Source organism: Annulohypoxylon maeteangense (genome assembly GCF_022496945.1).
Source record: "Annulohypoxylon maeteangense strain CBS 123835 unplaced genomic scaffold GGS22scaffold_14, whole genome shotgun sequence".
Classification (NCBI taxonomy): Eukaryota; Fungi; Ascomycota; class Sordariomycetes; order Xylariales; family Hypoxylaceae; genus Annulohypoxylon; species Annulohypoxylon maeteangense.
The window spans coordinates 539,452-564,607 of record NW_025953261.1 but is presented as its reverse complement, the minus strand read 5'-3'; the positions used below and the strand labels follow the sequence as shown (position 1 = coordinate 564,607).

The following is a 25,156-nucleotide window of genomic DNA, read 5'->3' as shown; positions in this document are numbered from 1 at the left end:
AAGCCCGGTGGCGTTAATCGTCAGGACTGAGACAAAGCTGTTCCGTGCTATAATGAGGAGGCCGGCGTACCTAAGATGCAGTTAGAATCCATAAAACAAGGAGGGCGGGTGCATTCGTTGATTGGCGTTTACTTTCTGTCACGTCGCTCAAGAGGCACCTAGCCTACGGGAACAAGCATATCATGTTGGCGGCTGATGGAAGCAAATCAAATTTGCATATTGAGCTGCATTTAATCATTCGGCATCAGCATCATATGATACGCGGCATTGCTTTTTTTCTTCAACGACCTCCTTGTCGCCTGGAGGAGATGTTTTGTTCCGAGACACCAGTAGTAATGGTGGATATGTGAACATAGAGAGTACATTGAAAATCAAGCTTGTCTCCACCCCGAAGAATTCGTAATATCCGGTATGGACATTTCCCAAGGTTATCCAATACTAGGTTAGGGGTGTTCGCAAGGCTTTCATCAACTACGCATTTATAACGGAATCTGCCATGGCGACCATCGACTCCCTGAGGCAGAGTCTTCAGCAGAAAGCCACCGAAGCAGCATCGTCGTCGAAACAGCCGTTGCCCGACGCACTGAGAAGCGCTGGCGCCGACATCCTGCGGCATGGTTCAGCATGGACGACAATTCAAGAATTTATCGTCCCACAACTGCTTAAGCTCTCATCGCCTATCCTGAGACATAGGCGTGATGTAAGGGTGCTCGAAATTAATCCTGGCCCGAAGAGTGTACTGGGATTCTTGCCCCGCCATTGGAGGCGCGGCATTGCTGCATACTCTGCATATGAGCCGAATGCTTTGTTTGCCACGCAGCTTGAAGAATGGCTTCGCCCTGCTTCCGAGATGGAATCCCCAATGCCCGGCTTGATGTTCCCGCCGAGAGTCTTTCGAGTGCCGTTCGATATGGACTGTATCAAGCAGTACGGGGAGGACCTTATGGGTCACTTTGACATCATCTTATTCGGCCACGGAATATATAATATGAACCCTAGGAGAGAGTACATCGAGGGAGCACTTAGAATGCTTAAGTGCGATTCGGGACCAACATTACTAGTGGTTATCCATCATGACGAAATCCTACATTTTGATGGATTGGTATGTCATCGAACCGACTTTTTCCCTAACGGGTCCATTGGCGTAGAAAACAACGACGAGGTACTAGACTCCTTTTCCGCTTTCGTCGCAGGATTTACCATGCTGGAAGCGGATGTGGACGTGCCTATCCGAGCCGGGTGGCGCGAACTGTGTCGCACGTTGGGCCGACGTGAGGACGCCTACCCAAATCGACTCTGTTTCAGCTCGCCTTACATGATGGTGACATTTACCCGGCATGCAACCGGATTGTGTGACTTAATAAAGCATGTACCGTTGCTGAGTGAGGACTCGATGGTTCGAAGCCGGGAGGGCCGCACCCACCGCCCCGCCGGGATCGTTAGGCCGGAGGATAATGAACAGGTTGGGCACTGCATTAGATGGGCTCTGAAACATGAGACCGGCCTTACCATCATCGGCGGGGGCCATAGCGGACATTCCATCTGGCCTAATGTTGTTGCGGTCGACATGAGTCATTGTGGAGTAGAAATTTATAAAGACTCGGATAGAAAAGAAGTCTTTGCCGGCACAGGCTGTACGACCGGAGACATTATAGGCAAAGCCATGGCGGCGGGCTTGACGGTACCCTTAGGGACTCGCCCAGGCGTGGGAGCGGGGTCGTGGCTACAAGGCGGAATTGGATATATGGCTAGGACACACGGGCTTGCGTGTGATGCCATCGTCGGCGCAACAATAGTCAGCCTCGATTCTGGCCAGGTTCTCCACGTAGGCAAAATGCCAAATCAAGAAAAGATATTAGACGCAAAACACACCAAAATTGATGCTGATCTATTATGGGCGTTAAAAGGGGGCGGGACTAACTTTGGTATCGTAAGCGACGTTGTTTTCGAGGCTTACACAGCCCCGACCTATGAGGTTCGCAACTGGGCCGTCCCCATGGGCGATCGTAGCGAGGTACGGCTCAAGCTCGCTGATTTCGATGATATTGCGAAGAAGCTCCCACGTAACTCCTCTATAAGCGGATATCTATACTGGGAGGCCGACGAGATGCATCTAGGCGTAGCCATGTTCAGATCCCGTGAGGGTAAATCTGCCCTTGAGACAACTATTTCTATAGATGCCGCTTTGGGGATGGCGCAAGATATCAAGACTGTGGATGGCGGCGAGTTGTTCAAGACTGAGATGTATATGTCTGGGAAATATGGAGGGCAAGGGGAAGGCCGCACTTCATCGTTCAAGAGATGTGTATTCTTAAAGCATATTGGCGACGCGGAAATCACCGACGTACTAGTAGCAGCCGTCAAAACTCGTCCGTCGCCATTATGCTACATCCATCTGATTCAAGGTGGAGGGGCGGTCAGCGACGTGGCAGCTGATGCCACTGCTTTCGGCTGTCGGGACTGGGATTTCGCATGTGTGATTACAGGTGTCTGGCCTTGTAATGAAGGGAGAACCCAGATGGCTAGTCAAGCGGCCACGCAATGGGTCTATGATGTCGCCAGGGACTTGTTGCCGTTAAGTCGCGGGGCATACGGCGCCGATCTTGGACCGGACCCTCGAGACGCTGCGCTAGCAGCCAGAGCTTTTGGACCAAACCTCCGTCGTCTAACTCGCCTCAAACGTAGATTTGACCCCGGAAATGTGCTAGCATACGCCTGCCCACTGAAAGAACCTGTTACACACAAGCTCATTATTCTTGTTACAGGCGAGAGCTGCACCGGTAAAGATTATTGCGCCCAATTCTGGGCCTCATTTTTCATCGCATGCACCAAAGAAAACCTCACAGCTCATGTAGTCAGCATAAGCGATGATACTAAGCGAGAATATGCGTCAGCTACCGGAGCCGACCTAGATCGCTTACTTAGGGACCGCGCCTACAAGGAGCAACACCGGCCAGCTTTGACAGCCTTTTTCCAGGATCAGGTACGACGAAGACCTCGGCTGCCGGAAGAACATTTTCTGAATGCGGTGGGTAGAGCCGGGGATGCGGATGTGTTACTAATTACCGGAATGAGAGACGAAGCGCCGGTACCGAGTTTCTGGCCTTTAGTTCCAGATCGGAAACTACTCGAGGTTCGCGTGATTGCTGAACCGAACCCATGGCAGGGCAGCCGAAGATTCCACGACAAGGATGACGATAGTGAAAACAGAAGCAATGGTGGGTCAAATTTGACGGCCTTAGACTACCGACCCAGTTTTGTCTTCAATAACAATATTACCGGACCTGATGGGGAGGATCGAATGGAAATGTTTGCCCAAAATCATCTACTTCCATTCTTCCACGACGACTTGCAGCAACTAGCTGATATGGTACCCTTCGTGCCTGACTTTCCACGTCCCGGCATCAATTTCCGCCACGTACTCAACATCGCTCAGCATCCGGGTGGACTGGCGCTGTGTACATCTTTGCTGAGAGGCGGCTTCTTTTATCAATGGACTATATCCATTGACTGGACCAAAGTCGGTGACTGGACCAGAGTCGGTGCGCTGGTGAGTTGCGAGACCGGGGGTTTCGTCTTTGCATCGGCGTTGGCCGCACGGCTCAAATTACCCCTAGTGCTGGTTCGCAAAGCTGGTAAGCTTCCCTCACCTACTGTTTCCGTAACGAAGTCTTCCTCGCATATTTCATCTCCGGGATCCAACGAATCAAAGGAGGAGCAGATTGAGATAGACCGGGATGCGATTCCCCGAGACACAACAGTGGTGGTAGTAGACGATGTGCTTGCCACGGGGAAGACGCTCTGTGCGGTTTTTCAGCTATTAATTGAAGCTGGAGTTGGCGCTAAAAATATCGGTGCCATGGCCGTAGCCGAGTTCCCTGTTCACCGAGGAAGAGAGATGTTATACCGGCGTGGTTTTGGCGGAATCAGCATCCAAAGCCTCTTGATCTATGGGGGTGCTTAGGAGTAAGACGAAGGCGGGATTTTGGAATGATGAATAACGAATATTTGATTGGTAATGCCGCGGGGTAATTAGGTAATCTTTAATTATGTCAGCAATTTACCCCTCTACTGGCCGAGGAACCCTATCCCTAACCCTAACCCCAGATTTGCGTAACTGCCCAATGTAGATACTGAGTGCTACGTATCTGATAGTGTTGAATTTAAACAATGGAATTATATGTATACAACAAAGGGTATCGGAACAAAAATCTAACTTATTGTATAAATTAAAAAGCACAATTACCCTTCGCTCCTCCACAATGGGAAATTGTCATTAGTAGAAGCCTAACTGACACAAAGCATTGTCTTTAACAATACTCTAACCACAGGCATATATAAGAATCAATACTAGCACGGGATCTCCCTGTTTTATTATCGCTCCCTACTTGACGAAAATAAGTTATCAGATGAAGGAACGACCTTCCCCCCCGATTCTAGTCAGAAGAGCGTTGTATGGGGGACGGGGAAAAGGAGACTTCATAAAACGACAAAAGCAATTTTTCGATCGGGTTGAAAAACACAATTCTAGAGATCGTGATATTGAATCTACAGAAGAAATATGTGCGTCACGTTTTCACACCAAGCTTCATGGTCAAGTAAATAATCAGATCGGAAATCGGATTCAGTATGTCTGTCTCATCTGTAAAGAAAAGTGGTTAGAGCGATCACGAACAGCAGAGCAAGTTAACGAAGAAGCACTCCAAGAAGGGCTTGAAGCTGCGCGCATCCTAGTGCAGATGGCGAGAGAAGGCCTCATTTCTATCCCCGATCTTCCGAAGTGGCCAGAACAAGAATCCATAGATGATTCGTCTGGAACATATTCACCGTACGAGGAAAATGATCTTCCCAATGCTAAAAAAATGGTTGCAAATGCATATTCTAATGATTATGATATCAATCGTCAGTATCAGAAGTATAAGTTCGATGAAGAAGAATTAGAAGAAAGAAAGAACAGGATTATAGGCACGGATTCAGCTCTTCCACTTGACGTCTTTAGTCTGATCCTTGACAAAGCAATAGACACGGAACCCAAGTGCGCTTTAGATCTCTTAGTACCTGATTGGAATGCTTGTAAGCGAGAACATCCCACCGTAGAGAGATCGCTGCACTTAACAAGAGTCGTCACCTACACGAAAGGAGTTGGCTACGAGTCCAGCAGCTTCACCGCAAATTTCGACCATGGAGATGAGCATATCCTACTTCCCATGAAAGCCCTCGATGATCGTGTACTTACACTCAACAAGTGGTGTTATGACGAGACTGTAAGACTGTTTTATCAAAAAGGTACACAGGTCTTTCAACTCGCAAAAGATACGCTCCCAAATGATCTCGCCACCCAAGCTTTCCTATTCCATGTCGAAGACACTTACCCCATCCGCGGAGAAGACATGCGGAAATTTCTCCCTTTCGACGACGACTTACCCACGGTTCCAAATCGAATAACGCCCCTTGGCGAGTCTTATATCTTTAAGCTCTTACGGCATTTAGTCGTTCATTCGCCTTTAGCATTGATGGATGTAAGTGCTCGTACCATGGTTGATCCCAAGATAGAAATCAGTGAAGAAAATATTGAGGCTCTTGACATGGCTATAGACCTCGACCGCGCTACACCCATATGGCTTGCATGGTCGCAGATGCCACAGCTCGAAAGTGTGCTTCTGGATCTGCGCATCTACAGCCACGAGCTGAATACTGAACGTGGATGCATCGGTAAAGACGAAATCATTAGCCGGGCGCGAGAGATGGGCCGATGGCTGAAACTGAAACTGCTCGTTATCGCTGGCTTACAGAGCTACGATTTTGCGACGAGCTATGAATCGTATACGGCTAAACGTATTGAGGACGAGGATGAGATAAACGGCGAGCCTAATTGGATTAGGATCTTTATGCCGGCTGTGCAACCTGGAGGTAGGATAATTCTTGTTGACCGGTTGGCGGACGACCTGTCGATTCTATTCGAGTAACATGGTAAGCCCACCAATAGGGGATGTTTGTATAGGTGTTTAACCCTAACCCCTATTACAATTGCAAGTAAGCGTAACATGGTGATATGCCTCTACCAGGGCACATTAATATATGATGATGCACGTCTGTTTATACGTTCAGAGTCATTCGAACCTTGGAGAATCTAGCTGTGATCAATTTAGTTTCAAATAAAGACTATTGTTATTACAATAAGAAAGGGAATCATACCTACCTAACTATGTCTTACCTGGAATATGAGGAAATTGTGTATGAATGTATTGAAACTTTCGTATTTCTTAGGTGCATGTGTGATGCCATTTAAGTGAATATATACTGATTTAACAGGTATTAGCGTTGCGGTCCTTGTTAACAATTTATCTTTGCTGCGATATTCTCTAAAACGTTACTCATCCAAATAACCGTTACTCAAACAGACGCCACAATGGACCAACTTTCCTCGATTCTGCCACAGCACCAAGGATATCTCCCATACTTCTTAATCGCCGTAAGATGGCAGCCTGCATCTGCATAAACCATCCTACCCTCAGGGACAAACTAATGTAAGATTCTACTGCAGGATGGCTTATCCGCGGCGATTCATAGTGTCGTGTGCTACACAAGCGATCCGACGACGTCCCCGAAGGCGTTTAGCGGACCAGCGGCGCCACTTCCGCACCAGTTGTTAGCCCACGTCTACGGTGTGAAGAACTTTTACACAAGTTTCATCAGGTTCTACGCCGCATACCACATCACAAATCCTCAGTTATATGATCTCGCCCTTATGACTTTCATCGGTGTGCTGTTCTTATAAGTTACCGAAGTGTTCGTGTATAGGACTTCGAACTTGCGCGAAGCGTCTTTCGCCTACGTGATCGCGGGGTCTCTTCTCATTTGGATGGTGTCGCAGCGTGATTGGTACCTGTCGTAGAGATAGGGATAGAAAACTACCAGGTCCACGGATGCTGCAGATGTCGGTGCGCGCGCACTACCGAGAAAAGCCACCTCAAAGAGCGGTGTTGGCGGGCTGGCAGGCTCGTCTCTAAAAACGGAGATATCGGACATCATATTGTTGGAAAGCAAAATTCAGCGAAATTGATGTGAATCATCCCCCTGAATGACTACAGTGCCAAGAGATCTGCATGACACGGGGGGCGGGATGCAAGCTCTGTAGAAATGCGCCGACGTATCGACATTCTAACAGCTGTCTTCTTTCCGGGGAATCTTTAGAATTTTAGTCCCCTCGAATCACAGTCCGTCAACGTACCTAGTACCTACCTATAGGTAGTTCGCTAAACGCCTGGTCGGTTGCAGTATGAAGTCGCGTTGCATTGTCTCACGTGGCTCTTCACGTAGTGTTTGGTGCCACCACACTGAGCGGGCGAAGGAGGGTAGCTTGCCACCCAATTAGGCACCTAAGACGACCGTGGATCAACGGATGATGGACATTTTACAAATGCGCACCTTCGCGCGCTAGGTGCTGCTGGCTTTGAATAATCACACACTTTAATAGGACTTCCAGCTTACGTGTGCCCCGCAGACGTCTAAGGACATGATAGGTGACAATGAGTTACTCATTTTCCTAGAGCCTCACTTCTCATTGAATGATTCGAGAGTCCCTAGTCGCATGAGACAATGATTTTGTCTTATTTCTGGCTTTTTTCTATTCGCTGCCACGACAGGAACCACTCTAATTGTGCCACATACAATTTCTTAAATCTATATTACCTAGCTTTAATGGCTGCAGCCAGCATTTCTAGCTTGTACACCAACCCAACGGCAAATTTTACTATGTTTTCACGATGGTCTTCATTATCCTCAACGAACCGCCACGGGGAATCATCAAATCGCCAAAAAGAAGAGCGCAGGCATCGCTCCAAACACCACGATTCCACCCAGAAAAAAAGAAGAAGGATATACCTCGTTGACCTCGACGATTCTACAACAAATCGGGGGGTTCTCAATATCAGCATCAAGGAGTCGTGGGGGTTAGATCATGTCGCAGACACGCTGAAGAGACAGTATCTGGATAAGGGTCTGGATAAGGGAGGCCGAACACAAAAAGAAGCGGAAATCCAATTCTTTTTAAATGGCAAGAGGCTAAATGAGACTAAAATCCCCGATGAAGCATCATCTCTGCAGTACCGGATATTAGAAGAGGGGGACAACGGTGCGCTCAGGGTATCCTGGAAAGCCGGCAAAGCAAAGCTTCGGAAACACCAAATAGAAACAATCACGAAGGAAATTGAAGCGGGACGCTCGATAGGTAGTCTACGAGAGACCATCGCAAACTTAATAAGGCCCGCTAGCGAAAGCAAGGGCCATCCGGTGGGAAATGCGAATCAAATCGTGATCAAAGCGGTCGGAGGCTTACGTGAAGGGTCTTTGCAAGGAAACAGCTGGGAGGCGCGCAAGGTGCAGAGATGGCTTTGTCGCCACTTAGTTATCGATTTAGTATCAGCCGACTCCTACTTCGTCTTACGGGGCTTTAATGAGGAGTACATATGTCAAAAGCCGTATTGCACTCCCCATGGCTACGCGGATACGCAGAAGATCAAGCAGTGGCTAAGAGACAAAGTGATGTCGCCGATCTGTCCTCGTATATCGCGCCATCGTCCCATCGACGTCGAAGACATCAAGTTCTCATATCGCGGCAAGCCGGTTAAAAGGCGCAACCATATCCGACCCGGCGAAACTATCGACTTCGATGTGCCCCGTGTTGTGGAGGACAAATTTGTTGCGGCGGAGGCATGGCTGGTTCCCCTGACGGATACGTGCATCGTATGCAGCGACGACAAAAGAGTCTCCGAAATGCCTAACAGGCGTAAAATCACAGCATCCTGCGAACACGACTCCACAATATGCAAGGAATGCGTCGGCGCATGGATAGCCTCAAGCATGGACACAGTAACCTGGGACCGTCTAAAATGCCCCGAATGCCCGCAACTCCTCAAATACGAAAACGTGCGCGCCTTCGCAACAAAAGACGTATTCGAGCGATACGACAACCTAGCCGTAAAAGCCTTTCTCTCCAACCTCCACGACTTCTTCTGGTGTCTCAACCCCCGCTGCAACTCAGGCCAAATCTACCCAACAGGCTGCGAGAAAGGCAAATGCGACGCATGCAAGCACTCCATATGCGTGCGGCACAACGTCCCCTGGCACCGCGGCGAAACCTGCGAAGACTACGAGCGGCGCACGCGCAAGCAGCGCAAGAACGACAAGGCGTCCGAGAAGCACGTCAAGGAGATCACCAAGCCCTGCCCGGGATGCAACCGGAATGTCCACAAGTACACCGGGTGTGATCATGTGACATGTAAGTTCCCCCGTTCTCTACCTAACAACCCACCCCTTTTATGATTTCAGCTACGTACCTAGAGACTAATAATGAATTAATGGTAAGGCATCTGCGGCCACGAGTGGTGCTGGCTCTGCTTCGGACAGTACTACCGCGACGAGCAAGACTTCCTGCAATGCCACCACACGCAGGAGTGTCGGTACCACGACAACCCGCCAAACTACGAAGGCGGCCGGGCCTTCATGCCCTTCCTGAACATGGCGCACCCGCCCGCTCCACCACCTCTATTCCCACCACGACGAGCCCAAGAGCGGAGACCACCGCCTCCGGTCCCGGTTCCGGTCCCGGGGAATATCCCGCTGCGACCGCGTCCGAACGCGCTGGACGGCGAGTTTGCGGAGATTTTTAGACGCCATATGGGCAGGAATCCGTGGAATCCGTTCGATCCGAATATTAATATCAATTTGGTGCGCCCGCATGCACATGATCCCGTTGGTCCGGATTTCTTTGAGGATGCGATGTTTTTTAACCTGGGGCATTTGATGCGCAGGGCGGGGCGGGAGAGGTTGGTTAGGGAATGAGTTTGGGGTGGTAAGGGGTGTAATATGGGTTTGGGATGTGATTTAGGTGGGTTTTTGGTGATAGATGGTTTTGTATACCGTGGAGTTAAGGGGGAGGGACAGCTTGGAGTCTGCATACAGGTTTTGTGGGGGGTGTTTTGGGATATCTTCGCTCGCCAACTTTATCATGGAATGATTGATGAATGTCTATTGTTGATGAAGATTGGATATCACGTTATGGAATTTCTGAATGAATAGATAGGTAAATGAAGAACAAATGATATCTTTACCCCCGCTCATCGTAAGTGTCGTGAACCTTCTCGTCATTCCCTACACCCTTGTTCCGTATCTGCCCCTCTTGGTCTCCAAAGCTTTATTTCGTCACTCATGCCCCAAACCCGTTTCTTCCTTCTTCGAGAACTTAGGTAGCCAGCTATTCCAGCTCTTAGTAGCTCCTTGCAGAGGAAATTCCGGTTTCCTCACAACCTGGATTCTACCGTCTACCTTCTCGAGCCTCACAAGAGTATCCTTATCATCTTCCTTTGTCCACTTTCCCATATCATCATCATCCCTATCATTCCCATTCTCTAAAGCCTCTTCCAGCTCGTTCCCTATTAGCTGCGATACGGCGTGCCAGACGTTCCCCTGTCGCGAGTAAGAGACCTGCCTAATGAATAAAGCCGTCGTTATGAATACAGTAATAAGGTAAAATCCAATTATCAATGCGACGGAAATAATCCCCCCGCAGCCTCTCTGTTTACACAGATGTGCCGTCTGTACACTTTTCGTCGATGCAATATCCACTTCGACCGTCCCTTTGAGCGACGAGAGAAAGTCCGTGTACCACTGGAATGCAAGGGCCGTGGTGAAGCAAAGCAGCGTTTCGGCAGCCAGGTTGGTTTTAAGCAGAGTATCTTCGAACAGCATAGAATATCCCGCGTGAGTTCCATGTCCCAAGGAGTCGCACTGTATGCATCCTCGCCACGAGTACTTATCAGTGACTTCTCCGGACATGATCAAGTAGAAATACCAATCTAGCATGCCGTATGTCTTCTGTACCATTGTTCCATTTTTACCAATATTGCTGCCGTTGAAGCTAGAGGAGTTGCTTTTCGGCTCTTCGAGCTCGGTGATTGTTAGGATGCCTCGTTCTGCGTGATCTTGGCGCAATGGGTCTGCACCGAGAAAAGTTCGAACGTCGGACGAATCCCAAGTTTCTAGTATCGACCAATTCCCGACCGGTTCATGAAGAGGCGCCTTCGCACTCATTTCAACGTATTTCAGATCCATGCTAGAGGCCAGGAAGCAAAGCGAAACATTGAGGAATCGGCCCGGTAAAATTTCAAAGCTCGTCCATTCCCCATCATTGATGCTAGGAAGAGAGGAAATGTTGTAGGTGTTATTCTGAACATCGTGCCATCCCGTACCAAGCATGTTGCTGGAATAGACCAAGTTAATCAGAGAGTGATTCGACCAGGGCACCATTGAATCTTGCCACCCGACGTGATTGTGTCCATCAAATATTGCGCCGCCGACGAACCCAATTGAGCAAAATGCGCTCTGATAGTTTAATCTGATGTTGGTGTCCGATAAATCCTTATATTCTGCTGGAATGTCGCATTGGTACTTCAAACGGTAGCAACCTTGAGGGTTGCATAATGACGAATCGGAGTGCGAGTCTTGGAGACTTGAGCCATAGTATAGCCACCCATAGAATACTCCCGTGTGAAATTGCGTATCAGAAACCCCGGAGGTATTAGCGGAACGAATAGTCCCATTTAAATTAGGCCTCATGCAACTCACACGGGAGCTGATGACCGCTGTATCCCCCTGGAACATCCTAACTGCGGTTCTATCGTCTGGTAAACTCAATGGTATGAGTGCTCTTTGCTTCCATCCAGAATCACTAAAGCCGTTTGAGTCAGGAGCAGACGATGCATTCGATTGTAATTCCCCAAACATCCTATAAGTGGGGGACTCTTGCTCCGGGACAGGAATATATATCCCATCAGTAACTTGGTTGATATAATTGGGTACCTGAACGGCGCTGCCAAATCCAACGATAGTGGCATCTTGTATATCTGAGAAAAGTATAGTAGAAGTAAATTGCAGAGCCAAGTTACCGAGTGTTAGAAACAGAGCTAGGAAAGCTTCAATGCGAAAGATAGCTCTTGGCGTGTAAAATATCAGCTCTGTAAGCTTCCGGGGCCCGTCATTTATAGCTCGGATGATGGAAAACTGGACGACATCCGCTTTCCGAACATATCGTTTCTCTAGGAACATGGAGGCCAGCATAGCTGTGCATACTGTAGCTTGTAAAGCCGTAAATATCCTTATGAGCAAAGCCGTGAGGGTAGTAGCTTGCCCCATCCAACCATTGAGCATGATCTTGCGCCATGCCATAGGTGCGTCAGCTGCCTCGGAACTGGAGCCATGTGCAGTCCAGAGAAAAATGAGGAATCCAAGGCCGAGTAGACTGCCTAGAGTTCCCCCAGCGATGATAAGACATCCCGAGATCCCTAGAGAATCGCGAATAGGCAGTCTTGTGTTCTGTGCAACATTCGTCGAGTACTCTGAGTGCCTATTTCCGATCTCACTTCCTCTATCCGATCCAGGACAGTCGCTAACATCAGAAGATACATCATTATAATATCTTTCGGGTTGGCTATCTGTCATAGATGAAACCGATTGGTTTATATTGTCCTCAGTATTAAAATCAGTTTCTGAGATGCCCGATACTGGCTGCCTCGGAAGGTAAGCTGTCGACAGTGTTAGCATTAATCATAACATCAATAAATGGTCAATCGCCGCAGCTGAAAGGTAGGTCTTATTCATCTAGCACTTACTATTGTAAGGCGATCTATAATTTTCGATAGTCATTGTTTCTTCGCAGTCTCGTACTATCAGTTGTATGTGTCGCTGGGACCGAGTAGGACGGATTGATGAACAAGAAGTTCAATCATTAAGATATTATATTTACCAGTACATCTTCGTACTCATTTTCATATTCAATGATGCTTACTCATATTTATTCAACTCTGCCTTACCACTACATACTAGGAAAGAATTGTGTTACATGGAAAAATCTTGGGTTGTAAAATCGCGTAAATGACGAGGGTCAACCGCGGGGTCTAAATGATACATCAGGTGCCTTTGGACTTGAATAGAGGCTTTGATGCATAGTATGAGCAAATAGGAGCTATCATGGTCAAGAAAGTACGCGGATATATCTACAAAAGTCGTATCCTACCAAATATTACAATATTCGCGGGGGCTAGGGGTGAACGTTGTCTACAGGGACCGGTCCAGGGGAATTGGGGGTCTTAGACGTTGCATCATGCATTGTTACCTCACAGTCGCACGCAAAAGGTGATGCTACCTACCTTATCGCCAATGAAAGCTGTTTCTGTAGGCAGGCTGGTATGTTATATATATAACAATGCAGGCGATATTTTGTGCGATGATACTGTACGTTTTAAGTAAATTTCCACGAGGCAACTTCTATCTACCAAATACCTAACTACCTACCTACCTGACCACCGATTCCGGCTGCTTCGATATCATATATGGATTACTGGACTATTTGAGATGCTGAGAATAAAGTCTTGGTTTTGCCTACACGGTTCGATGGTAAGGTGCAGTCCTAATCTAAGGTACTTCGTATCAGTCTTATGCATACTGTTCGCCATCGACAGGCCCATGCAGATAGTCATCTCCACCGCAGAAACCCAAATGCATCGCCTCTTTCTCTATCCCAATCATCGTAGTTAGACCTAAAGGCAGAGATGTAACGCCCCATAAAAGTTTCTTCCTCGAGAGTTCGCGTAGAGATCGTTGCTCATCTGTATCGCCTATCTCATCTTCTGAATTTAGTACATCCTTTAGTAAAAGAAGGTTCTTGATTTCAACTTACTATAATTTTCCAAGTTAACATCTTCTATTGAAGGCTCTTGACGAGGAGTGGTTGATATGTACGAGTGGCAAGCCGCTGAGAGTACCAAGGAGTCGCATGCCCCAACAACCATATCTCCCGGGAGCTTTCTGAGACCATACAGAATAGGGATAAATACTATAGCTATACATGTAACAAAGAATGCTAAGATTGCAGGCGGTGATAATGCTAAGACAGCAGTTGCATCTTGAGGCAATCCCCAATCGTAATTGCGTTCCTGAGAGGTATCGTAGAAGTCTGTTAAATAACCTATATTTTCATGAGTGGCTGGAATGGACAGATGAAGTTTCCGGATCTTACCTCCTTGGCTAACAAATATAAATATGGAATTTGACGCAAACCAATGTAGTAGTGTACTAACCGTGAGTAGAGGTAAGCTGTAAGTATACGGTAACTGAAGCCAATACGTTGAATTTTGTTCGCCAGTGGGAAACGATACACGGAGTGGTTTTGGTGGTGTGATACCGAATGAATTGAACTCTTTCTCGGCTAGCAGGCGAGAGAACATAGAGGAATATGAAAGAAAGCAGTATGATAGTATGAATTGCGGTATATTGGCGAGTATTAGAGTAGTCAAAAACCCATATTCGCTGATATAATCACTTATAAAATAGGGAGAGTCGGATTCTCCAAAGGCTCCTTTGCTAATCTAACATTAATGTTCCAGATTTTTTTATGTGCGTCATAGATAGGTATATTCATAGGTAGCTTACAAGCTCAACCCGTCATATAGGTATATTTGAGAAGCGAAATAGCCGCCAACACCAATGAATAGAAAGATAGGAACGTAGCTGCCGGATAAGGTAGACTTCGGAAGAGCTGATACAAGTCTATTGGCTTTTCTGTGCCATATACGAGGCACTACCGATTCGGTAAGGTCTGTTGGATCATCAGGTCCTAGATTCGCGCGTGTCCCAAATTGCAGCCGATGGCTATCGTGGATATCGAATGTCCCCAATCCTATTGTTGCAGTATCTGGATTCGTAATGAAAGATTCCAGCGTGTCTCCAAGTGTAACTAATGATACCTGAGAGAGGGAATAGATGACTATTGTACAGATGCCGACTTTCAATAAGATACATATTATCGTAGTGAGTAGAAGGAGGTTAGATAGTCTGATTTGGCACTTATGTGCTGCTGATGGTTGAGTAAGGCAATATTTTACGTCAAATTCCCTAAATTTTTCATTGTAGCCTAACTTCTGTTGCTCTGTAGCAACACAGGGAGGCATGTACTCTTCCGGTGTGGTGATCGTCCAATTGGATTCGGAATAAGATATGTTCGATAGCATGGACCCCTTAATTCCAAGGGCCACTTGACAGGTATTGGCGCAATTTAAAACGCCTTCAGTGTCTATCACAGATGTAGGCATCCAATCCATGCATTGTGTAGAGTACCACAAGGAATTAATGTCGTTTTGTGGTATATGAGAATCCCAGACCGGCCCCAAATAATTATCCGGATCGCTGAAAACTTGTGATCGCGTCCATCCATTTTGGTTGTCAGTACCAGTGTCTACGACAACGACCACATCTTTATATGACCTTCTTGGCTTACAAGAACTGTATTCTTCTCGACATGCATGGGGCGTCATGTTGTACCAACTCTTGAGCTCCATCGCGGTGTTTGTGATGTTGTGATATACTTGAGATGACTTATTCCAATATTCTGTGAGGTTTACATGTTCTCCATACTCCATGTTGCCGAATGAGCAGTGAGAATCATTGGACTTTAGCTCATCTAACCCTGGGCATGGAACTCCAGCATTCGCTAGGCTAGCCCCAGGTGGGAAGAATTCAATTCCTTCGGCACCAAAACCACTCGATGCAATAGTAAGTCTCCAATCTGAGCCTTGGTAATTTGTTTTGAAAACTGAACTGTTGAAGAATAGGTGGATCGGTATAGAGCTCGCGAAAAGGACAAACCAGCCTAACGATTTCACTAGAGAAACGAAGCGAATATTCTTGATGGGCGAGACACCGATATCTACCGATCTGAGTTGCTGGTGGGCACGGTCTATCTCTTGGCGGGATGGCGAGCTTAGTATTTGCATAAAGAACCCAGATGATGCTAGAGTGAGAGTAGATATGAGATTGAGTAGAAAATGAAAGACAAGGTCAAGGCGATTCGTTTCCTGGCAGATCCCTTCATAGACAATAGTAGTTGAATAGAGTGACGAACCCCGTGACAGAGATACGGCAAGACAAATAAGAAGAATTATCGCGTAAAGAAAGATTAGACCAAGATTGAAAATCCCGGCACGCCGCCACCTCTGTTTCGGCATGAAATCGAACATGCCGCCCATCATGATAGAGTGATAGAGAATACCCGAGAATACCTAGGTAGACATCCACTAGTTACCTAGGTAAGTAGATGAGATTTCATACATGATGAGAAAGAATAGGGTGCACGAAATTTATTGAAATCCGACTGCATGATTAGAACATGCAGCGGAGTTCAGCTACCAGAAGTTCTATTTTTGACGGCATGCTGTGTACCACGACAGATTGCGTAATGCAATTCCTTTTCCTTGAAATTGCCGATATAATTGGTACATTTAAGATCTGTTTCAGCCACCTCTTCGATCAGGAAGTGATATACTACCTAAATTAGTCACTTTCGGAGTGTCTGTAAGGGATCTGGGGTCTTCCATTAATGTGTTCTACAGGAATATAGACTACGCACCTAGGCATGTATCTTCGTAGATTTAAATAACGACATGCTCTACCCTCGTCCAGGATGACCAACTGTCAGCCCATCAAATCTAGTCAAACTGGTCATGATGATAGAGACACATTTAGCATTTTCTACTACGCCAGGATCGAACCCCCTAAGAAAAGACCCTCGGGATAAGAATGGACGAAGAGTATGGAATGAGGAACCTATCTTTCTGGAACTCTTCGGAGGCAGCTGAAAATATAGTGGATCCGCCAATCCGCAGCGATAGATATCGACGTTTTATGAGCGGTATAACAACCAACTTACGAAAGACAGCATGTTTTAAACGCCATTGCAGTATCGACAGAGTCATAAGACTTGCGCGAATGGTAGCGTCCGTAGGAATATTTTCTTTGTCCTTCGACTTCACGTATCCTATATGGACATATCACGTTGCTCTTGTACGTCATTGAAGCATCAATCTTCTTACTCGAGATCCAATCTAACTTAGGCCAGGGCGGCGTCGTGTTTTTCTGGAGCATCATACAAATCTTCGATATAGATTGCGGAGGCGTACCCGAAATCAACGTACTCATACACATAGTTTTCGACACGATTTTCGCCATCACATCCATTACGATGATGTTTAAGCTAGGCCTAATGAAGGAGTGCTATATAGGTGAGACCTCGGGCTGTAGGTATTTCTGGTGGGTTATGTGTTTATGGAACAATCTTGCGTAAGACATTATCCCTTAATATGACGTTTCCTACCTCCTAGTTAACCAATGTGCCAGCATATTCAACGTACTTTTATTGTACTATAACATCAAGAACTATCCCACGAGGAAGAGAGGAAATCGTAAACTAACGCCCCGTATAATGTTTACGCCTTCCGGAGATCCCGTGGCCGTTGCTTTGGACTCAACGTTTTCTGTTCAGTTGACCAGTTCAAGATACTCGGTTGACTCGCTTTGCCTTGAGCCGGATAAAGATGACTTTAATAAAAGCCAGCAAAGTGTTATGCATATCGTGTAGTTTAGAGAAGTATTACGTTTCCAAAACTTTCACATGCGTCTATGTGGTATGGATATACGAATTCGATGCTTGGGGATATGTAACTAAAGAGTATACAATGAGAACTCGACGGCTCGACAACTCGACAATTAAAAGATGAGACATAATTCTCATGATAAGATGTACAATCCAATAAATGCAGGTCCTGATTCATACCAGGTATACCTACCTAGGTACCTACCCCTACCTGAATGGAGGCGCCCGTTGAATGATACCTACCTGGGCTTAGCGTGTTACTCCACTTTCGCAATTGACAGCGTCCGATGTCGTGACCCCAAGGGCGTTACATAGTGGATTCAGATTAGTAAACATTATAATATTTAGCGGTCCTGAACTATAAGTAAGTACGTATTCTATTTCAACCTCGTCCCTTTCTCTTTCCCCCTTAATTTTCCCTTTTCACTATCATTTATCGTCTATAGCCAATCTCTTCACCTTGAGAAGTTGACTATGGACGAAACCCAACCATTGTTACAAGATGCCCATCTCGTATACGTAGAACGAGAAGACGACCCTTCGAGCAAGGACATTGTTGACTTCGATCCCGATGGCGATGCGGAAAACCCCATGGAATGGCCACAGGCCTACAAGTGGGGGATAGTGGCGTTACTCGCATTTATGGCGTTCACAGTGTCCGTGTCTTACCCTCATCTCCTTCTTGGGTAACACATGCTGATCTTTCTCCTAGAACATTTACATGTATATCGGTCGTGCCGGTCGCCACACGTATCGTGGAAGACCTTGACCATGGCCACTCTAGCAAATCAGCAAGCGTGCTTTTGGTGACCATTTGGGAACTGGGCGAGGCTGCAGGACCCCTGCTCATCGCGCCGCTGTCTGAAGTATTCGGGCGTTATCCCGTTATGAACGCTGCGAACGCTCTGTTTATCGTGGCAACTGTCCTAGCAGCATTGTCTCAGAGCACGACTCTTTTCATTGTCGCGAGAACTCTAACAGGGCTTTCCGTAGCATCTAACGTGCTAAACCCCGCAATTGTCGGCGACATGTTTATCTCAGAGCAGAGAGGTTCGGCAATGAGCCTGATCCAGCTCGCACCGCTGATCGGCGGCGCAGTCGGTCCAGCCATTAGTGGGGCGATCGCGGAGACGCTGGGATGGCGGAAAGCGATGTGGATGAGCGTGATCCTAGCTACCGCATGCGAAGTAGTATTCTTGACTTTATTCCGCGAAACATACAAAGTCCCAATCCTAAGGCGAAAGGCGGCGAGGCTCCGGCGCGAAACCGGTAACGCATCGCTACGGACCGTGTACGATATGGATGACAGTCCAAAGGCCAAAAAGATATGGGTCGCTATCACCCGCCCTTTTACGGTGTTAGCTGGCTCGGGTGTTTTACAAGCGCTGTCATTATTCGGGTCGATTGTTTTCACATACTTCTATATAACGGCGACCACACTACCCGACGTCCTCCAGTCGATGTACGGTTTCTCGCCTGCTGCCGCCGGATCTGGACTTGTTACCTTCAGTAAGCGCGGCCTTCGATGCCCAATAACTGCTATTTACTATACTAATGCATACACAGGCATTGGCTCGGCTTTCAGTCTCATCATCTGCAATCTAACTTTGGATAGGATTTATATCAAATTGCGCGACTCCAATAAAGGCGTAGGAAGGCCCGAGTATCGACTACCTCTAGTGATTATCGGCGGCATCACATTACCCCTCGTCATTGCATGTTACGGATGGTCTATTCAGACTCACGCCTCAGCCGTACTGGTTCTATCTTCCGTTATCGGGATTGGTGTCACGCTCATGCTAGGGTTTTTGCCACTTTATGCGTATGTCGTGGATGCTTTTGGATTGTATGCGGCCTCCGCAATGACCGCTGTGATAGTGATGAGGTGCTTAGCGGGCACATTCTTGCCTCTTGCCATAGAACCGCTCGTGAACAAATTCGGCTACGGAGGAGGCTTATCGATGTTAGGTGGTGCCAGTCTTCTTCTTGCCCCAATCCCTATCTTGGTGCTGAGATACGGGTCGAAATGGCGGCAAAGCTCTAAGTATACAAGGGACGAGTGAGTCATGGATTCCAACACGCTCGGGAACTTGTTGTATCCGGATTTCAAAATCGATGACATTTCTGGATAATTTGGCACAACTATTAGGTTAATTATACGACGACGAAATGAATTATGAAGAAGTTTCAAGATTTGCACCTTCACTCATTTTTGGTAATGGTCTAGGTGCAATCTGGGGTGCTTAAGGTGGGGTGGTTACCTAGGGGTTACCCCGCCTCCTTTTAGTGACGCTTCAGTTTAGACAGCATGATTTCAAGTAACAGGCATGCCAAGCCTGAGCCAAACCTTCTAAAATGATATATGACTCTTAAATAGAACCTATGACTAATCTTTTATGACTGTTTACAATTCATATCGGTGAATAAACTCTTAAATGAAAGACACAAACATAAAGCAGTTTCTTATAAGATGGCGATGAGAAAATCTCTAAACTCATATCCTAATTCTCACATTTTACCCTATCTAAAAACATCGCTCCCATGATAAACGAGGTACATTTCCCCGGTATGTATTGAGACAAATTAAATATGTAGGTACATAGTACCTGCCTATGTCGGTACCCAGGCACCGGGCGCCTAACTCCTCCAACCGTTTCAAACTACGAACACTCTTTCTTCATAATATCCGATCTCTAAATGCACTATTTTATATTTCCTCTCTTTTCCTCCTTTATTTCTATCTCTGTCTTTATTCATAGACTTGTATCTACAATTTTGGAAGCATGCTACGTACCGAAGCACCATCCTATCCAGGTTCTCCCCAACAATTTATATAATCTTGGTTTAAAGCCCCAATTGCTTCCTCATTGCATTCTTTATGCACTATCCAAAACCCCTATCTCCCCTCAGCGAACCTTGCTTCGGGCTCCCAATATCCTATCCGTTAACTGGTGTATAAAAGACATATTCTGAGCGAGTCGAACGGATATCATGGGCGGACGGGCTTTTTCTTCTGGGGATAACCCCCTGTACACACCGCGGATGCCTCCAAATGTGTATCAGCATGTGCTCAAGCAATGTCATGCCAAACTCCAAGAACTCTTTGCAGTCGTTGCAACCCCTATTCCAGGTCCTGCCAAGCCGGACTACGGTGACGTCGACATATTCTTAGCATGGGAACGAAATTCCGTATTTCCACGTCCCATTGACAGCAATTCAAATAAGTCACCTTCTTCGATGCATAATGCTCTTGTATCTTCGGCACAACTTCTGAATGCCGAGCGATGGTACCAAGAACAGCCAGGAATTATGATCACAGCCATCCCTTGGCCCAATGACTTCCCTCGGGAAGCCATAAAGGATGAGCAAGACTCTAACAATTGCGCAACAACTCGATATATACAGGTTGATCTTCACTTCTGTGACTCCATAGAGCAATTGCAATGGATGCTAGGTAGGTAGATACACAATTATGTCACGTCAGGTTCTTTTCGCAACCTTCATTTCCATATGATGAGGTAGCTAACGTGAGTTTAGTGAGTAATATAATTCCATGGATTCACCAATACACAAAAACACAGTACACGCTATGCCTAAGAAACATATACTGATAGCATGTCTCCTTATATTAGTTTAAACATGCTCATGGAGACTTGTGGAACGTCATTGGAAGCACAATCCGCCCATATGGCCTCACCGTCGACGAGGTTGGTTTATATATACGCATTCCTGAGATCGAGAGCCTAGACAAGAAAAAAGCCAGAGTCCTCCTTTCCACAGACCCCGCTGAAATTCTGACCTTTCTTGGCCTCAAGTATGACGGCACTGAATGGGAAGAACCATTCGCCTCAGATGAAGACTTATTTAGGTACGCGACAACATGCCGACTCTTCTGGGTGCGGCCTGAGCAACATGATATACATGCGTCCACCGAGAGTAGTGAGGTCGACAAGAGTAAACTTAAGGCCAATGATCGTCGCCGCATGAGCTCCCGCTCGGTCTTCAGAAAATGGGTTGATGAATTTCTACCTGCCTGCAGAAATGCAGGATTATTCGCGGTACAGAATGCCACTCGGGACTCGGTTCGCGCGGAAGCCTTCGAGTGTTTCCCTGGGACCCGACACATATATGAAGCCCGGCTCAGGGAATGGAACTTGGAGAGACAACGCCAGACGCTCTGGCGTAACGTGATCAAAGCTTCAGCACCAAAAATACCAGAGGGTAAAGAAGAGACAATAAGCGATAAATGCTGGCACGGTCAGGTGGCAAGCGCATTCAAGAAAATCATCATGCAAGATAATTACAGCTTGGGTATACGCCCTCTCACACCATTGCGCGACGCAAGCGGGTTCTATAATGAAGAGAGAGTAAAACAATTCGTCGTGGACAATTGGGAGAAGGTCGGCGATGCTATTAGCAAGAAACAACATCCATGACACGTATCCGAAAGGGTGCTCAAGCATAAGGCCCCTAATTACAAAGATTTAGAAAATACAGAGCATTTCAACCAAGCTCCACTGATGCAGTTGAGAAATATCAACGAAGACAACGTAAGGTTGTCATGAGAAGATCCCCAATACCCTGGCATAATTGCATTGCCGCTATTTATATATAAATACTATGAAACATAACAATTACATCACTTTTTCCCATCTTCTGTTTGCATTGATTAACCGCGGTTTGCTTTATACCTGGCCCTACCAACAGAATTCATACCTATTTTCACCTCTTTCATACCCAGACACGCATACCTACACGCAACACATAGCGCAGCACATCTGCACACAATATCGGTTCTTAACCTAGAACTTTTCTTATTATCTACGAGGAAAGATTCTCGACATTCTGTATAGTCAGCAACATGCTCAGGTTGAAGGATGTCTCCACCTTCTACGCGGAGTTAAAGATCAACCATCCTTGGATCTCGCCGCTCGCTACCGTAATTCGATTGTCGATGACTCGGCACAGAACGCACAATTCCCTCCTCTTCTAGGACAATACCGACATACAGGTATCATAAACGGCAGCAGTAGAAGTTGCTGATCGGCCGAGCAGCAATGAATCGGCCTAACAACGAGCAAGAGTTTACCTAGGTAGCTATCGATGCATTTACAGCCCAGGGAGCAGCTCCGCGAAAATACCGCGAGACATGGTCTTGTGAATGGCCCTAATTTACAGAGAGCACATTCCGAACCGGTTATACGAATCAGAGAAAATTCAACGATACAGAAGCATCACCATGTGATGATATATAGTAAGCCACAATCCCTGAGTCCACATCTACTACCATAAACACATCATCTCACTTCTATGGTGTCAAATCGACGACTGATGTACTATATCACGTTGTCGCTCGCAATTTCATATCCTACAATTATCAATTATTACTCACTACAACCGAAGTGGCTCCGGGGAATCATTATCCGCCAGTCTCAGCAGCAAGCACAGAGGGTTAAATGGCAGATGTCCCCCGTATCGATAAGCTCTCAATTGGAAGTCCCACCAAATAGCGCCTATTAATAGGGTTTTAGCGTATAAGGGTGCAAAACCCTGCTAGAAATACAGCAGGTCCCCTTCTGAAGGGGTAAACTTTTAGTGGATCAAGATCTTTCCGAGGCGCTATGCGACCAATACGGAGCTCCATCTTAGAATACAGGTTGGGTTTTTGGGTTGTGGTTGCCGCTGGCCCTCATTTTATAATTTTCTTTTGTCACGCACATGGAACTGTGGTTCCATTCCCGTCTCTCCTGAAGGGAGTACTCGAGACGTCTCATACGCTACCGTACGTTTGTTGATGTCTACATTACTCGACATCCTACCCAGACGTCATCATTCACATTAGGTAGCAGTGAAGCAACATGGACATACTTTACATACCTACCCTACATACAGCCGCAGGTTAAATATCACGCGGAAACGGATTTACCATAATTAAATACATATTACTGATAATCCTTCTACCAACCAAAACCAAACTCCCAGAAACAGAACTTATAAGCTACCGTGATATGACCCGATGATGCAAATATTCTCTAACCTACAACTTGAAATCCGCGTTCGTCTTCTCCCATCCCTTTTGCGAAGGCTGCTTAGCAGCTACCCGTTCCGCCAGCTTCATCTTGATGTTCTTGTGTCGGTCGGTGCAGAGTTCGTACATGGTCGTTAGATTGAAGAGAAGCGTATGAGACGTATCGCCTGCCTCAACCAAACCTTCCAGAACATCCTTGGCCTTGAAATCGTTAGTACTCATGAATGAAGAGTGTTGCTACAGTAATCAGAAACCTACCTCAGCCATTTTCCCCGTGTAGAGAAGACAGACAGCCAGATTCACGCCGACCATCTCATCATGCTCTCCATTCTCAGCCATAGTCTCCTTCAGCGCCAGCCACTCCTCCAGCGCAGTCTGATATTCTCCATCCGCCATATCAGCAAGCGCACCCACAACCCGCTCACTCGTCGAACTACCCCCATCCTCCACACTCCTCACACATCGTCTCGCCGCCTCCACATCCCCCAAATGCAACCACAAAAGCGCCCGACTCATACCCAACCTCCCCCTCCCCTCACCATCCCCATCCCCAAGCGTCCCCAAATGCTCCGCCGCCCCAGCCAAGTCATCCATCTCAACCAGCGCCCCCGCAACCTTAACCCCCAGCTCCTCCAACCTCTCCCTCCAAACCCTCCCCTCAACCCTCCCCTCATCCCCTAACTTCGCCGCCTTCGCAGCCTGCATCCTCGCCTCCCTTGCCAACTCATAATAACTCATCACCGCGCGTCTCGGGTCCCCAAACCCAATAGCCTGAAGCCTCACCCCCAAAACCCTTAATTCCCAGGGAACCAAGTGCGCGCCCGTAAGCGGGTCCAGGTAAAACGCCGAGTTCAAGTCCTCGAGGGCCTTGGACTCCTGCGCGGCGAGGGACGTGGCGTCGATGAGACACAGACACGCGAGGCGCGTGTACAGCAGCTCGAACACGCGCGCATGGTCCGCCGGGTCGACGGGTGGGTGAGCCGCCGCAGCGACGGCGCTCACGGGGCTAGAAGTAAGGGCCTGGACGGCGGCGATGGCGGCCGCGCGGAAGTGGCCTTGCTGGAGGAGTTTCGGGATAGGGGTTTCTGGGGCGGGCTGGCGAGCGGGGTTCCGGAAGGGGGCGGGGATGGAGAGGGGAGAGAGCTGGTGGAAGATTTCCGGGCGCAGGAGGAAGGAGAAGTCTTTTGTTGTGATGGGGGTGGTGGCGCGTAAGGCGGGAGAGCGCGGGCCGGGAGACCGTGGGGCGGGGGATGCACGGGAGAGGTTCAGGCTGCTCCTTGGACTTCCGGCGGCCTGGGTGCTGGTGAAACGGGCTGCTTGGGATGGGATGGGGGATGTTAGGGGGGCCGGGATGCTGTGGTGCTAGGTGAGCTGGACTGTTTGATACTTATGTAAGTGTGATGACTAAGCTTACTCATCTGCGTCGAGGGGGCCTTTGGTCGAGGACCTGGGGCGAGAGGCTAGGGTTCGGAATACGTTAGTGAAAGACATTACGATTTCATTTTCATGAGCTTCATCTTGGATGATGGAGGAGATGAGGTGAGTGAGAAGGGAAGAAAGCAGGATCGACGCGACGTGGGGGGTTCCGTATCCCAATAGGTTGATGGCACCTGCAATCAGCACTTTGTACATTGAGATGGGAATGG

General features: G+C 47.5%; 9 protein-coding genes across 9 annotated transcripts; 6 read left to right on the top strand and 3 right to left on the bottom strand.

Annotated features, from left to right (window-relative positions):
• Window positions 1–122: 122 nt before the first annotated feature.
• GGS22DRAFT_41560 (phosphoribosyl transferase domain protein) lies at window positions 123–3,967 on the top strand (the record flags this gene model as incomplete). Its single annotated transcript, XM_047967025.1, has 1 exon — window positions 123–3,967. The coding sequence occupies exon 1, from the start codon at window positions 497–499 to the stop codon at window positions 3,962–3,964; it is 3,468 nt and encodes a 1,155-aa protein (XP_047816663.1). The 5' UTR covers window positions 123–496.
• A 442-nt stretch (window positions 3,968–4,409) lies between these two features.
• On the top strand, window positions 4,410–5,966 carry GGS22DRAFT_195557 (uncharacterized protein; the record flags this gene model as incomplete). Its single annotated transcript, XM_047965686.1, has 1 exon — window positions 4,410–5,966. One exon carries the CDS (start codon window positions 4,410–4,412, stop codon window positions 5,964–5,966), a length of 1,557 nt encoding a protein of 518 aa, XP_047816662.1.
• Window positions 5,967–6,409: 443 nt separating this feature from the next.
• GGS22DRAFT_190808 (uncharacterized protein) lies at window positions 6,410–6,778 on the top strand (the record flags this gene model as incomplete). Its single annotated transcript, XM_047965030.1, has 2 exons — window positions 6,410–6,472; window positions 6,545–6,778. The coding sequence occupies 2 exons, from the start codon at window positions 6,410–6,412 to the stop codon at window positions 6,776–6,778; spliced, it is 297 nt and encodes a 98-aa protein (XP_047816661.1).
• Window positions 6,779–7,755: 977 nt separating this feature from the next.
• GGS22DRAFT_180925 (uncharacterized protein) lies at window positions 7,756–9,843 on the top strand (the record flags this gene model as incomplete). The annotated part of the gene is made up of 2 exons (XM_047963814.1): window positions 7,756–9,280; window positions 9,368–9,843. 2 exons carry the CDS (start codon window positions 7,756–7,758, stop codon window positions 9,841–9,843), a joined length of 2,001 nt encoding a protein of 666 aa, XP_047816660.1.
• Window positions 9,844–10,183: 340 nt separating this feature from the next.
• On the bottom strand, window positions 10,184–12,702 carry GGS22DRAFT_195555 (uncharacterized protein; the record flags this gene model as incomplete). Its single annotated transcript, XM_047965685.1, has 2 exons — window positions 10,184–12,581; window positions 12,669–12,702. 2 exons carry the CDS (start codon window positions 12,700–12,702, stop codon window positions 10,204–10,206), a joined length of 2,412 nt encoding a protein of 803 aa, XP_047816659.1. The 3' UTR covers window positions 10,184–10,203.
• A 789-nt stretch (window positions 12,703–13,491) lies between these two features.
• Window positions 13,492–16,079, bottom strand: GGS22DRAFT_190805 (uncharacterized protein; the record flags this gene model as incomplete). The annotated part of the gene is made up of 4 exons (XM_047965029.1): window positions 13,492–13,682; window positions 13,736–14,023; window positions 14,075–14,418; window positions 14,488–16,079. The coding sequence occupies 4 exons, from the start codon at window positions 16,077–16,079 to the stop codon at window positions 13,492–13,494; spliced, it is 2,415 nt and encodes an 804-aa protein (XP_047816658.1).
• A 1,745-nt stretch (window positions 16,080–17,824) lies between these two features.
• On the top strand, window positions 17,825–19,869 carry GGS22DRAFT_41517 (major facilitator superfamily transporter). The gene is made up of 3 exons (XM_047967024.1): window positions 17,825–18,138; window positions 18,195–18,991; window positions 19,049–19,869. Exons 1-3 carry the CDS (start codon window positions 17,957–17,959, stop codon window positions 19,543–19,545), a joined length of 1,476 nt encoding a protein of 491 aa, XP_047816657.1. The 5' UTR covers window positions 17,825–17,956; the 3' UTR covers window positions 19,546–19,869.
• Window positions 19,870–20,191: 322 nt separating this feature from the next.
• Window positions 20,192–22,048, top strand: GGS22DRAFT_195550 (uncharacterized protein). Its single transcript, XM_047965684.1, has 2 exons — window positions 20,192–20,887; window positions 21,115–22,048. The coding sequence occupies exons 1-2, from the start codon at window positions 20,474–20,476 to the stop codon at window positions 21,916–21,918; spliced, it is 1,218 nt and encodes a 405-aa protein (XP_047816656.1). The 5' UTR covers window positions 20,192–20,473; the 3' UTR covers window positions 21,919–22,048.
• A 1,471-nt stretch (window positions 22,049–23,519) lies between these two features.
• GGS22DRAFT_190802 (uncharacterized protein) lies at window positions 23,520–25,001 on the bottom strand (the record flags this gene model as incomplete). The annotated part of the gene is made up of 3 exons (XM_047965028.1): window positions 23,520–23,711; window positions 23,769–24,864; window positions 24,925–25,001. 3 exons carry the CDS (start codon window positions 24,999–25,001, stop codon window positions 23,520–23,522), a joined length of 1,365 nt encoding a protein of 454 aa, XP_047816655.1.
• Window positions 25,002–25,156: the final 155 nt, after the last annotated feature.